A 12,088-nucleotide genomic window follows, 5' to 3' on the forward strand; every position below is an offset into this window, starting at 1 on the left:
AGAGCACTGTGTTATCTGAGCTATTAATATAGAGCATGTATAGAGCACTGTGTTATCTCTGAGCTATTAATATAGAGCACTGTGTTATAGAGCACTGTGTTATCTCTGAGCTATTAATATAGAGCACTGTGTTATAGAGCACTGTGTTATCTCTGAGCTATTAATATAGAGCACTGTGTTATAGAGCACTGTGTTATCTCTGAGCTATTAATATAGAGCACTGTGTTATCGCTGAGCTATTAATATAGAGCACCGTGTTATCTCTGAGCTATTAATATAGAGCACTGTGTTATCTCTGAGCTATTAATATAGAGCACGCACTGTGTTATCTCTGAGCTATTAATATAGAGCACTGTGTTATAGAGCACTGTGTTATCTCTGAGCTATTAATATAGAGCACTGTGTTATAGAGCACTGTGTTATCTCTGAGCTATTAATATAGAGCACTGTGTTATAGAGCACTGTGTTATCTCTGAGCTATTAATGTAGAGCACTGCGTTATCTCTGAGCTATTAATGTAGAGCACTGCGTTATCTCTGAGCTATTAATGTAGAGCACTGTGTTATCTCTGAGCTATTAATATAGAGCACTGTGTTATAGAGCACTGTGTTATAGAGCACTGTGTTATCTCTGAGCTATTAATGTAGAGCACTGTGTTATAGAGCACCGTGTTATCTCTGAGCTATTAATGTAGAGCACTGTGTTATAGAGCACTGTGTTATAGAGCACTGTGTTATAGAGCACTGTGTTATAGAGCACTGTGTTATAGAGCACTGTGTTATAGAGCATTGTGTTATAGAGCACTGTGTTATAGAGTGCTGTGTTCTTAGTACTAGCAGCTAGTTAGTTAGTGTGTTCTGTTCTTAGTACTAGCAGCTAGTTAGTTAGTGTGTTCTGTTCTTAGTACTAGCAGCTAGTTAGTTAGTGTGTTCTGTTCTTAGTACTAGCAGCTAGTTGATAGTGTGTTCTGTTCTTAGTACTAGCAGCTAGTTAGTTAGTGTGTTCTGTTCTTAGTACTAGCAGCTAGTTAGTGTGTTCTGTTCTTAGTACTAGCAGCTAGTTAGTTAGTGTGTTCTGTCTGTCTCAGCTGGTTAGTTAGTTAGTGTGTTCCGTCTGTCCCAGCTAGCTAGTTAACCTGGGGAAACAGACAGAACACACTAACTAACTAACTAACCAACCAACCTGGGGAGACAGTTACTGTGTTTTGTCTGTCTCCCCAGGTTAGTTAGTTAGTGTGTTCTGTCTGTCTCCCCAGGTTAGTTAGTTAGTGTGTTCTGTCTGTCTCCCCAGGTTAGTTAGTTAGTGTGTTCTGTCTGTCTCCCCAGGTTAGTTAGTTAGTTAGTGTGTTCTGTCTGTCTCTACAGGTTGGTTAGTTAGTTAGTGTGTTCTGTCTGTCTCCCCAGGTTGGTTAGTTAGTTAGTGTGTTCTGTCTGTCTCTACAGGTTGGTTGGTTAGTTAGTTAGTGTGTTCTGTCTGTCTCTACAGGTTGGTTAGTTAGTTAGTGTGTTCTGTCTGTCTCCCCAGGTTAGTTAGTTAGTGTGTTCTGTCTGTCTCCCCAGGTTGGTTAGTTAGTGTGTTCTGTCTGTCTCTACAGGTTGGTTAGTTAGTTAGTGTGTTCTGTCTGTCTCCCCAGGTTAGTTAGTTAGTTAGTGTGTTCTGTCTGTCTCCCCAGGTTAGTTAGTTAGTGTGTTCTGTCTGTCTCTACAGGTTGGTTAGTTAGTTAGTGTGTTCTGTCTGTCTCCCCAGGTTGGTTAGTTAGTTAGTGTGTTCTGTCTGTCTCTACAGGTTGGTTGGTTAGTTAGTTAGTGTGTTCTGTCTGTCTCTACAGGTTGGTTAGTTAGTTAGTGTGTTCTGTCTGTCTCCCCAGGTTAGTTAGTTAGTGTGTTCTGTCTGTCTCCCCAGGTTAGTTAGTTAGTGTGTTCTGTCTGTCTCCCCAGGTTAGTTAGTTAGTTAGTGTGTTCTGTCTGTCTCCCCAGGTTAGTTAGTTAGTGTGTTCTTTCTGGCTCCCCAGGTTAGTTAGTTAGTTAGTGTGTTCTGTCTGTCTCCCCAGGTTAGTTAGTTAGTGTGTTCTGTCTGTCTCCCCAGGTTAGTTAGTTAGTGTGTTCTGTCTGTCTCCCCAGGTTAGTTAGTTAGTTAGTGTGTTCTGTCTGTCTCCCCAGGTTAGTTAGTTAGTGTGTTCTGTCTGTCTCCCCAGGTTAGTTAGTTAGTGTGTTCTGTCTGTCTCCCCAGGTTGGTTAGTTAGTTAGTGTGTTCTGTCTGTCTCCCCAGGTTAGTTAGTTAGTGTGTTCTGTCTGTCTCCCCAGGTTAGTTAGTTAGTGTGTTCTGTCTGTCTGTCTCCCCAGGTTAGTTAGTTAGTTAGTGTGTTCTGTCTGTCTCCCCAGGTTAGTTAGTTAGTGTGTTCTTTCTGGCTCCCCAGGTTAGTTAGTTAGTTAGTGTGTTCTGTCTGTCTCCCCAGGTTAGTTAGTTAGTGTGTTCTGTCTGTCTCCCCAGGTTAGTTAGTTAGTGTGTTCTGTCTGTCTCCCCAGGTTAGTTAGTTAGTTAGTGTGTTCTGTCTGTCTCCCCAGGTTAGTTAGTTAGTGTGTTCTGTCTGTCTCCCCAGGTTAGTTAGTTAGTGTGTTCTGTCTGTCTCCCCAGGTTGGTTAGTTAGTTAGTGTGTTCTGTCTGTCTCCCCAGGTTAGTTAGTTAGTGTGTTCTGTCTGTCTCCCCAGGTTAGTTAGTTAGTGTGTTCTGTCTGTCTGTCTCCCCAGGTTAGTTAGTTAGTTAGTGTGTTCTGTCTGTCTCTACAGGTTGGTTAGTTAGTGTGTTCTGTCTGTCTCCCCAGGTTAGTTAGTTAGTTAGTGTGTTCTGTCTGTCTCCCCAGGTTAGTTAGTTAGTGTGTTCTGTCTGTCTCCCCAGGTTAGTTAGTTAGTGTGCTCTGTCTGTCTCCCCAGGTTAGTTAGTTAGTGTGTTCTGTCTGTCTCCCCAGGTTAGTTAGTTAGTGTGTTCTGTCTGTCTCCCCAGGTTAGTTAGTTAGTGTGTTCTGCTATTAATATAGAGCACTGTGTTATCTCTGGGCTATTAATATAGAGCACTGTGTTATCTCTGAGCTATTAATATAGAGCACTGTGTTATCTCTGAGCTATTAATATAGAGCACTGTGTTATAGAGCACTGTGTTATCTCTGAGCTATTAATATAGAGCACTGTGTTATCTCTGAGCTATTAATATAGAGCACTGTGTTATCTCTGAGCTATTAATATAGAGCACTGTGTTATAGAGCACTGTGTTATCTCTGAGCTATTAATATAGAGCACTGTGTTATAGAGCACTGTGTTATCTCTGAGCTATTAATATAGAGCACTGTGTTATAGAGCACTGTGTTATCTCTGAGCTATTAATATAGAGCACTGTGTTATAGAGCACTGTGTTATCTCTGAGCTATTAATATAGAGCACTGTGTTATCTCTGAGCTATTAATATAGAGCACCGTGTTATCTCTGAGCTATTAATATAGAGCACTGTGTTATCTCTGAGCTATTAATATAGAGCACTGTGTTATCTCTGAGCTATTAATGTAGAGCACTGTGTTATCTCTGAGCTATTAATGTAGAGCACTGTGTTGTAGAGCGCTGTGTTATCTCTGAGCTATTAATGTTGAGCGATGTGTTATAGAGCACTGTGTTATCTCTGAACTATTAATATAGAGCACTGTGTTATCTCTGAGCTATTAATATAGAGCACTGTGTTATAGAGCACTGTTATCTCTGAGCTATTAATATAGAGCACTGTGTTATAGAGCACTGTGTTATCTCTGAGCTATTAATATAGAGCACTGTGTTATAGAGCACTGTGTTATCTCTGAGCTATTAATGTAGAGCACTGCGTTATCTCTGAGCTATTAATGTAGAGCACTGCGTTATCTCTGAGCTATTAATGTAGAGCACTGTGTTATCTCTGAGCTATTAATATAGAGCACTGTGTTATAGAGCACTGTGTTATCTCTGAGCTATTAATGTAGAGCACTGTGTTATAGAGCACCGTGTTATCTCTGAGCTATTAATGTAGAGCACTGTGTTATAGAGCACTGTGTTATAGAGCACTGTGTTATAGAGCACTGTGTTATAGAGCACTGTGTTATAGAGCATTGTGTTATAGAGCACTGTGTTATAGAGTGCTGTGTTATCTCTGAGCTATTAATATAGAGCACTGTGTTATCTCTGAACTATTAATATAGAGCACTGTGTTATCTCTGAACTATTAATATAGAGCACTGTGTTATAGAGCGCTGTGTTATCTCTGAGCTATTAATGTAGAGCACTGTGTTATCTCTGAGCTAGTAATATAGAGCACTGTGTTATAGAGCACTGCGTTATCTCTGAGCTATTAATGTAGAGCACTGTGTTATCTCTGAGCTAGTAATATAGAGCACTGTGTTATAGAGCACTGCGTTATCTCTGAGCTATTAATATAGAGCACTGTGTTATCTCTGAGCTATTAATGTAGAGCACTGCGTTATCTCTGAGCTATTAATGTAGAGCACTGTGTTATAGAGCACTGTGTTATAGAGCGCTGTGTTATAGAGCACTGTGTTATAGAGCGCTGTGTTATCTCTGAGCTATTAATATAGAGCACTGTGTTATCTCTGAGCTATTAATATAGAGCACTGTGTTATAGAGCACTGTGTTATAGAGCACTGTGTTATCTCTGAGCTATTAATATAGAGCACTGTGTTATAGAGCACTGTGTTATAGAGCACTGTGTTATCTCTGAGCTATTAATATAGAGCACTGTGTTATAGAGCACTGTGTTATAGAGCACTGTGTTATCTCTGAGCTATTAATATAGAGCACTGTGTTATAGAGCGCTGTGTTATCTCTGCACTATTAATATAGAGCACTGTGTTATAGAGCGCTGTGTTATCTCTGAGCTATTAATGTAGAGCACTGTGTTATCTCTGAGCTATTAATGTAGAGCACTGTGTTATCTCTGAGCTATTAGTATAGAGCACTGTGTTATCTCTGAGCTATTAATATAGAGCACTGTGTTATAGAGCACTGTGTTATCTCTGAGCTATTAATGTAGAGCACTGTGTTATCTCTGAGCTATTAATGTAGAGCACTGTGTTATAGAGCACTGTGTTATCTCTGAGCTATTAATATAGAGCACTGTGTTATCTCTGAGCTATTAATGTAGAGCACTGTGTTATCTCTGAGCTATTAATATAGAGCACTGTGTTATAGAGCACTGTGTTATCTCTGGGCTATTAATATAGAGCACTGTGTTATCTCTGAGCTATTAATGTAGAGCACTGTGTTATCTCTGGGCTATTAATGTAGAGCACTGTGTTATAGAGCACTGTGTTATAGAGCACTGTGTTATAGAGCACTGTGTTATCTCTGAGCTATTAATATAGAGCACTGTGTTATAGAGCACTGTGTTATAGAGCACTGTGTTATCTCTGAGCTATTAATATAGAGCACTGTGTTATCTCTGAGCTATTAATATAGAGCACTGTGTTATCTCTGAGCTATTAATATAGAACACTGTGTTATCTCTGAGCTATTAATATAGAGCACTGTGTTATCTCTGAGCTATTAATATAGAGCACTGTGTTATAGAGCACTGTGTTATAGAGCACTGTGTTATCTCTGAGCTATTAATATAGAGCACTGTGTTATCTCTGGGCTATTAATATAGAGCACTGTGTTATCTCTGAGCTATTAATATAGAACACTGTGTTATCTCTGAGCTATTAATATAGAGCACTGTGTTATCTCTGAGCTATTAATATAGAGCACTGTGTTATAGAGCACTGTGTTATCTCTGAGCTATTAATATAGAGCACTGTGTTATCTCTGGGCTATTAATGTAGAGCACTGTGTTATCTCTGAGCTATTAATATAGAGGCCTTTTATGATTGGATGATGATTTGAACTCTTTGTTGTGATTGGGTGACCTCTGACCTGTGTGTGTGTTTCGTAGGTAAGGGTCGAGGTCGGCAGGTCATTGCTGTTGCCAGGACAGCAGACGTGGTCATCATGATGCTGGACGCCACCAAGGGAGACGTACAGAGGTGTGTGTTCTGTTCTTAGTTCTAGCAGCTAGTTAGTTAGTGTGTTCTGTTCTTAGTACTAGCAGCTAGTTAGTTAGTGTGTTCTGTTCTTAGTACTAGCAGCTAGTTAGTTAGTGTGTTCTGTTCTTAGTACTAGCAGCTAGTTAGTGTGTTCTGTTCTTAGTACTAGCAGCTGGTTAGTTAGTGTGTTCTGTTCTTAGTACTAGCAGCTAGTTAGTTAGTGTGTTCTGTTCTTAGTACTAGCAGCTGGTTAGTTAGTGTGTTCTGTTCTTAGTACTAGCAGCTAGTTAGTTAGTGTGTTCTGTTCTTAGTACTAGCAGCTAGTTAGTTAGTGTGTTCTGTTCTTAGTACTAGCAGCTAGTTAGTTAGTGTGTTCTGTTCTTAGTACTAGCAGCTGGTTAGTTAGTGTGTTCTGTTCTTAGTACTAGCAGCTAGTTAGTTAGTGTGTTCTGTCTGTCCCAGCTAGTTAGTTAGTGTTCTGTCTGTCCCAGCTGGTTAGTTAGTGTGTTCTGTTCTTAGTACTAGCAGCTAGTTAGTTAGTGTGTTCTGTCTGTCCCAGCTAGTTAGTTAGTGTGTTCAGTCTGTCCCAGCTGGTTAGTTAGTGTGTTCTGTTCTTAGTACTAGCAGCTAGTTAGTTACTGCTAAACCATCTAGTGTGTGTTTCCCTGTACTGTTCTGTCTGTCCCAGCTGGTTAGTTAGTGTGTTCTGTTCTTAGTACTAGCAGCTAGTTAGTTAGTGTGTTCTGTTCTTAGTACTAGCAGCTAGTTAGTTAGTGTGTTCTGTTCTTAGTACTAGCAGCTAGTTAGTTAGTGTGTTCTGTTCTTAGTACTAGCAGCTAGTTAGTTAGTGTGTTCTGTTCTTAGTACTAGCAGCTAGTTGATAGTGTGTTCTGTTCTTAGTACTAGCAGCTAGTTAGTTAGTGTGTTCTGTTCTTAGTACTAGCAGCTAGTTAGTGTGTTCTGTTCTTAGTACTAGCAGCTAGTTAGTTAGTGTGTTCTGTCTGTCTCAGCTGGTTAGTTAGTTAGTGTGTTCCGTCTGTCCCAGCTAGCTAGTTAACCTGGGGAAACAGACAGAACACACTAACTAACTAACTAACCAACCAACCTGGGGAGACAGTTACTGTGTTTTGTCTGTCTCCCCAGGTTAGTTAGTTAGTGTGTTCTGTCTGTCTCCCCAGGTTAGTTAGTTAGTGTGTTCTGTCTGTCTCCCCAGGTTAGTTAGTTAGTGTGTTCTGTCTGTCTCTACAGGTTGGTTAGTTAGTTAGTGTGTTCTGTCTGTCTCCCCAGGTTGGTTAGTTAGTTAGTGTGTTCTGTCTGTCTCTACAGGTTGGTTGGTTAGTTAGTTAGTGTGTTCTGTCTGTCTCTACAGGTTGGTTAGTTAGTTAGTGTGTTCTGTCTGTCTCCCCAGGTTAGTTAGTTAGTGTGTTCTGTCTGTCTCCCCAGGTTGGTTAGTTAGTGTGTTCTGTCTGTCTCTACAGGTTGGTTAGTTAGTTAGTGTGTTCTGTCTGTCTCCCCAGGTTAGTTAGTTAGTTAGTGTGTTCTGTCTGTCTCCCCAGGTTAGTTAGTTAGTGTGTTCTGTCTGTCTCTCTTACAGGTTGGTTAGTTAGTTGTTCTGTCTGTCTCCCCAGGTGTGTTCTGTCTGTCTCCCCAGGTTAGTTAGTTAGTGTGTTCTGTCTGTCTCCCCAGGTTAGTTAAGTTAGTGTGCTCTGTCTGTCTCCCCAGGTTAGTTAGTTAGTGTGTTCTGTCTGTCTCCCCAGGTTAGTTAGTTAGTGTGTTCTGTCTGTCTCCCCAGGTTGGTTAGTTAGTTAGTGTGTTCTGTCTGTCTCCCCAGGTTAGTTAGTTAGTGTGTTCTGTCTGTCTCCCCAGGTTAGTTAGTTAGTGTGTTCTGTCTCCTCAGGAAACTCCTGGAGAAGGAGTTGGAGTCCGTCGGCATCAGACTCAACCGCTCCAAACCCAACATCTACTTTAAGGTCCGTTTCTCCATCACATTATTTTATATATTTTACATTTAACCTTTAACAATGGCCTACCCTGGCCAAACCAGACGCCGCTGTCCACCGCCCTATGAGACTCCCAATCACGGCCTACCCTGGCCAAACCAGGACGCTGTGCACCACCCTATGGGACTCCCAATGACGCCTACCTGGCCAAACCAGGACGCTGTGGACGGCCCTATGAGACTCCCAATGACGGCCTACCCTGGCCAAACCAGGACGCCGCTGTCCACCGCCCTATGGGACTCCCAATGACGGCCTACCCTGGCCAAACCAGGACGCCGCTGTCCACCGCCCTATGGGACTCCCAATGACGGCCTACCCTGGCCAAACCAGGCACGCCGCTGTCCACCGCCCTAGACTCCCACGACCTACCCTGGCCCCAGCCATGCTGCCTGGCTACCTGTCCACCGCCCTATGAGACTACCCTGGCCAAACCAGGAGCGTTGTCCGCCCTATGAGACACCCAATGACGGCCTACCCTGGCCAAACCAGGACGCTGTCCACCGCCCAATGAGACTCCCAATGACGGCTACCCTGGCCAAACCAGGTCCACGCTGTGCTGGACGGCCCTATGAGACTCCCAATGACGGCCTACCTGGCCAAACCAGGACGCTGTCCACCGCCTATGAGACTCCCAATGACGGCCTACCTGGCCAAACCAGGACGCCGCTGTCCACCGCCCTATGAGACTCCCAATGACGGCCTACCCTGGCCAAACCAGGACGCTGTGGACGACCCTATGAGACTCCCAATGACGGCCTACCCTGGCCAAACCAGGACGTTGTGCACCACCCTATGGGACTCCCAATGACGGCCTACCCTGGCCAAACCAGGACGCTGTGGACCACCCTATGAGACTCCCAATGACGGCCTACCCTGGCCAAACCAGGACGCTGTGGACCACCTATGAGACTCCCAATCACGGCCTACCTGGCCAAACCAGGACGCTGTGGACCACCCTATGAGACTCCCAATGACGGCCTACCCTGGCCAAACCAGGGCGCTGTGGACGGCCCTATGAGACTCCCAATGACGGCCTACCCTGGCCAAACCAGGAAGCTGTGGACGGCCCTATGAGACTCCCAATGACGGCCCCTGGCCAAACCAGACGCTGTGGACCGCCCTATGAGACTCCCAAATGACGGCCTACCCTGGCCAAACCAGGACGCTGTGGACCACCCATGGCCCTATGACGGCCTACCCTGGCCAAACCAGGGACGCTGTGGACGGCCCTATGAGACTCCCAATGACGGCCTACCCTGGCCAAACCAGGACGCTGTGCACGGCCCTATGAGACTCCCAATCACGGCCGTTCTATAAGTGGATCCAATCCAGCACACAGCCATGAGATCAATCTCCATAGACAAACATTGGCAGTAGACGGCCTTTCGCTGAAGAGCTGTGATTTTCAACGTGGCACCGTCTAGGATGCCACCTTTCCAACAAGTCAGTTCGTCAAATGTCTGCCCTTCTAGAGCTGCCCCGGTCAACTGTAAGTGCTGTTATTGTGAAGTGGAAACGTCAGGGAGCAACAACGGCTCAGCCGCCAAGCGGTAGCCCCACAAGCTCACAGAATGAACATCAGCACAATAACTGTTAGTCGGAGCTTCATGAAGCTTGGTTTCCATGGCCGAGCAATCCAGCACAGCAAGCCTAAGATCACCATGCGCACTGTCAGAGCTGTGATTTTCAACTGGAGTGGTGTAAACCAGGCGTCGACTGGAGTGGTGTAAACCAAGCTGGGTGGTGTAAACCAGGCTGGAGTGGTGTAAACCAGGCTGGAGTGGTGTAAGCCAGGCTGGAGAATGGTGTAAACCAGGCTGGGTGGTGTAAACCAAACTGGAGTGGTGTAAACCAAGCTGGAGTGGTGTAAAGCCAAGCTGGAGTGGTGTAAACCAGGCGTGGGCTGGAGTGGTGTAAAACCAAGCGTGGTGTAGCTGGAGTGGTGTAAACCAGCGTGGGGTGGTGTAAACCAAGCTGGAGTGGTGTCAGCCAAGCTGGGAGTGGGTATACCAGGCGTGGGCTGGGTGGTGTAAACCAGCGTGTCGGCTGGAGTGGTGTAAACCAAGCGTCGACTGGAGTGGTGTAAACCAAGCTGGAGTGGTGTCAACCGAGCTGGAGTGGTGTAAACCGAGCTAGAGTGGTGTAAACCGAGCTGGAGTGGTGTAAACCAGACTGGAGTGGTGTAAACCAGGCTGGAGTGGTGTAAACCAAGCTGGAGTGGTGTAGACCAGGCTGGAGTGGTGTAAACCAGGCTGGAGTGGTGTAGACCAGGCTGGAGTGGTGTAGACCCAGGCTGGAGTGGTGTAAACCAGCGTCGACTGGGTGGTGTAAACCAGCGTCGGCTGGAGTGGTGTAAACCAGCGTCGGCTGGGTGGTGTAAACCAGCGTCGACTGGGGTGGTGTAAACCCAGCGTCGGCTGGGTGGTGTAAACCAGCGTCGACTGGGTGGTGTAAACCAAAAGCGTCGACTGGGTGGTGTAAACCAGCGTCGACTGGAGAGGTGTAAAGCTCACTGCCATTGGACTCTGGAGCAGTGAAACGCGTTCTCTGGGTGATGAATCACGGCTTCAACATCGACAGTCCGATGGGCGAAATCTGGGGTTTGGCATATTCAGAGAAACGCTTCCTGCCCGACTACATAGTGCCAACTGTAAGTTTGGTGGAGGGTAATAATGGTCTGGGGCTGTTTTTGATGGTTCGGGGCCCCTAGTTCCAGTGTAAGTTTGGTGGAGGAGTAATAATGGTCTGGGGCTGTTTTTCATGGTTGGGCCCCTAGTTTCAGTGTATAAAGTTTGGTGGAGGAGGGGAATAATGGTCTGGGGCTGTTTTCATGGTTCGGGCCCCCTAGTTCCTGTAAAGTTTAGTGGAGGTAATAGTGGGCTGTTTTCATGGTTCGGACCCTTAGTTCCAGTGAAAATCTTTAGCTGCACCATGGCTGACGTTCTAGACTATTCTGTGCTGTCAACTTTGTGGCGACAGTTTGGGGAAGGCCCTTTCCTGTTTCAGCGTGCGCGGCGAGTCCATACAAAAACGGTTTTGTCGATCTGCGTGGAAGAACTTGACTGGCCTGCAAGAAGCCTGGCCTCAACCACATCTAACACCTTCGGGATGAATTGGAACACCGACTGCAAGCCTAATCACCCCAAACATCAGTGACCGACCTCACTAATGCTCATGGCTGAATGGAAGCAAGGCCTAATCACCCCAACATCAGTGACCCGACCTCACTAATGCTCATGGCTGAATGGAAGCAAGGCCTAATCACCCCCAACATCAGTGACCGACCTCACTAATGCTCATGGCTGAATGGAAGCAAGGCCTAATCACCCCCAACATCAGTGACCGACCTCACTAATGCTCGTGGCTGAATGGAAGCAAGTCCCCGCAGCAATGTTCCAACATCTAGTGGAAAGCCTTCCCAGAAGAGTGGAGGCTGTTATAGCAGTAATGTGCCAACATCTAGTGGAAAGCCTTCCCAGAAGAGTGGAGGCTGTTATAGCAGCAATGTTCCAACATCTAGTGGAAAGCCTTCCCAGAAGAGTGGAGGCTGTTATAGCAGCAATGTTCCAACATCTAGTGGAAAGCCTTCCCAGAAGAGTGGAGGCTGTTATAGCAGCAATGTTCCAACATCTAGTGGAAAGCCTTCCCAGAAGAGTGGAGGCTGTTATAGCAGCAATGTTCCAACATCTAGTGGAAAGCCTTCCCAGAAGAGTGGAGGCTGTTATAGCAGCAATGTTCCAACATCTAGTGGAAAGCCTTCCCAGAAGAGTGGAGGCTGTTATAGCAGCAATGTTCCAACATCTAGTGGAAAGCCTTCCCAGAAGAGTGGAGGCTGTTATAGCAGCAATGTTCCAACATCTAGTGGAAAGCCTTCCCAGAAGAGAGGAGGCTGTTATAGCAGCAAGAATGATGGTAGTATTCAACATGTGTATGATGGTAGTATTCAACATGTGTATGATGGTAGTATTCAACAACATGTGTATGATGGTAGTATTCAACATGTGTATGATGGTAGTATTCAACAACATGTGTATGA

At 45.2% G+C, this 12,088-nt stretch overlaps 1 protein-coding gene across 1 annotated transcript in view; it reads left to right on the top strand.

The window, feature by feature from the left end:
• The first annotated feature begins 10,606 nt into the window (after positions 1 to 10,606).
• drg2 (developmentally regulated GTP binding protein 2) overlaps positions 10,607 to 12,088 on the top strand; it is an 85,010-nt gene continuing 83,528 nt past the window's right edge. Inside the window, 1 exon segment of the mRNA XM_065016211.1 lies at positions 10,607 to 10,718. Coding sequence (XP_064872283.1) covers positions 10,607 to 10,718 — 112 coding nt within the window.

This window comes from Oncorhynchus nerka, unplaced genomic scaffold (genome assembly GCF_034236695.1).
Source record: "Oncorhynchus nerka isolate Pitt River unplaced genomic scaffold, Oner_Uvic_2.0 unplaced_scaffold_1086, whole genome shotgun sequence".
Classification (NCBI taxonomy): Eukaryota; Metazoa; Chordata; class Actinopteri; order Salmoniformes; family Salmonidae; genus Oncorhynchus; species Oncorhynchus nerka.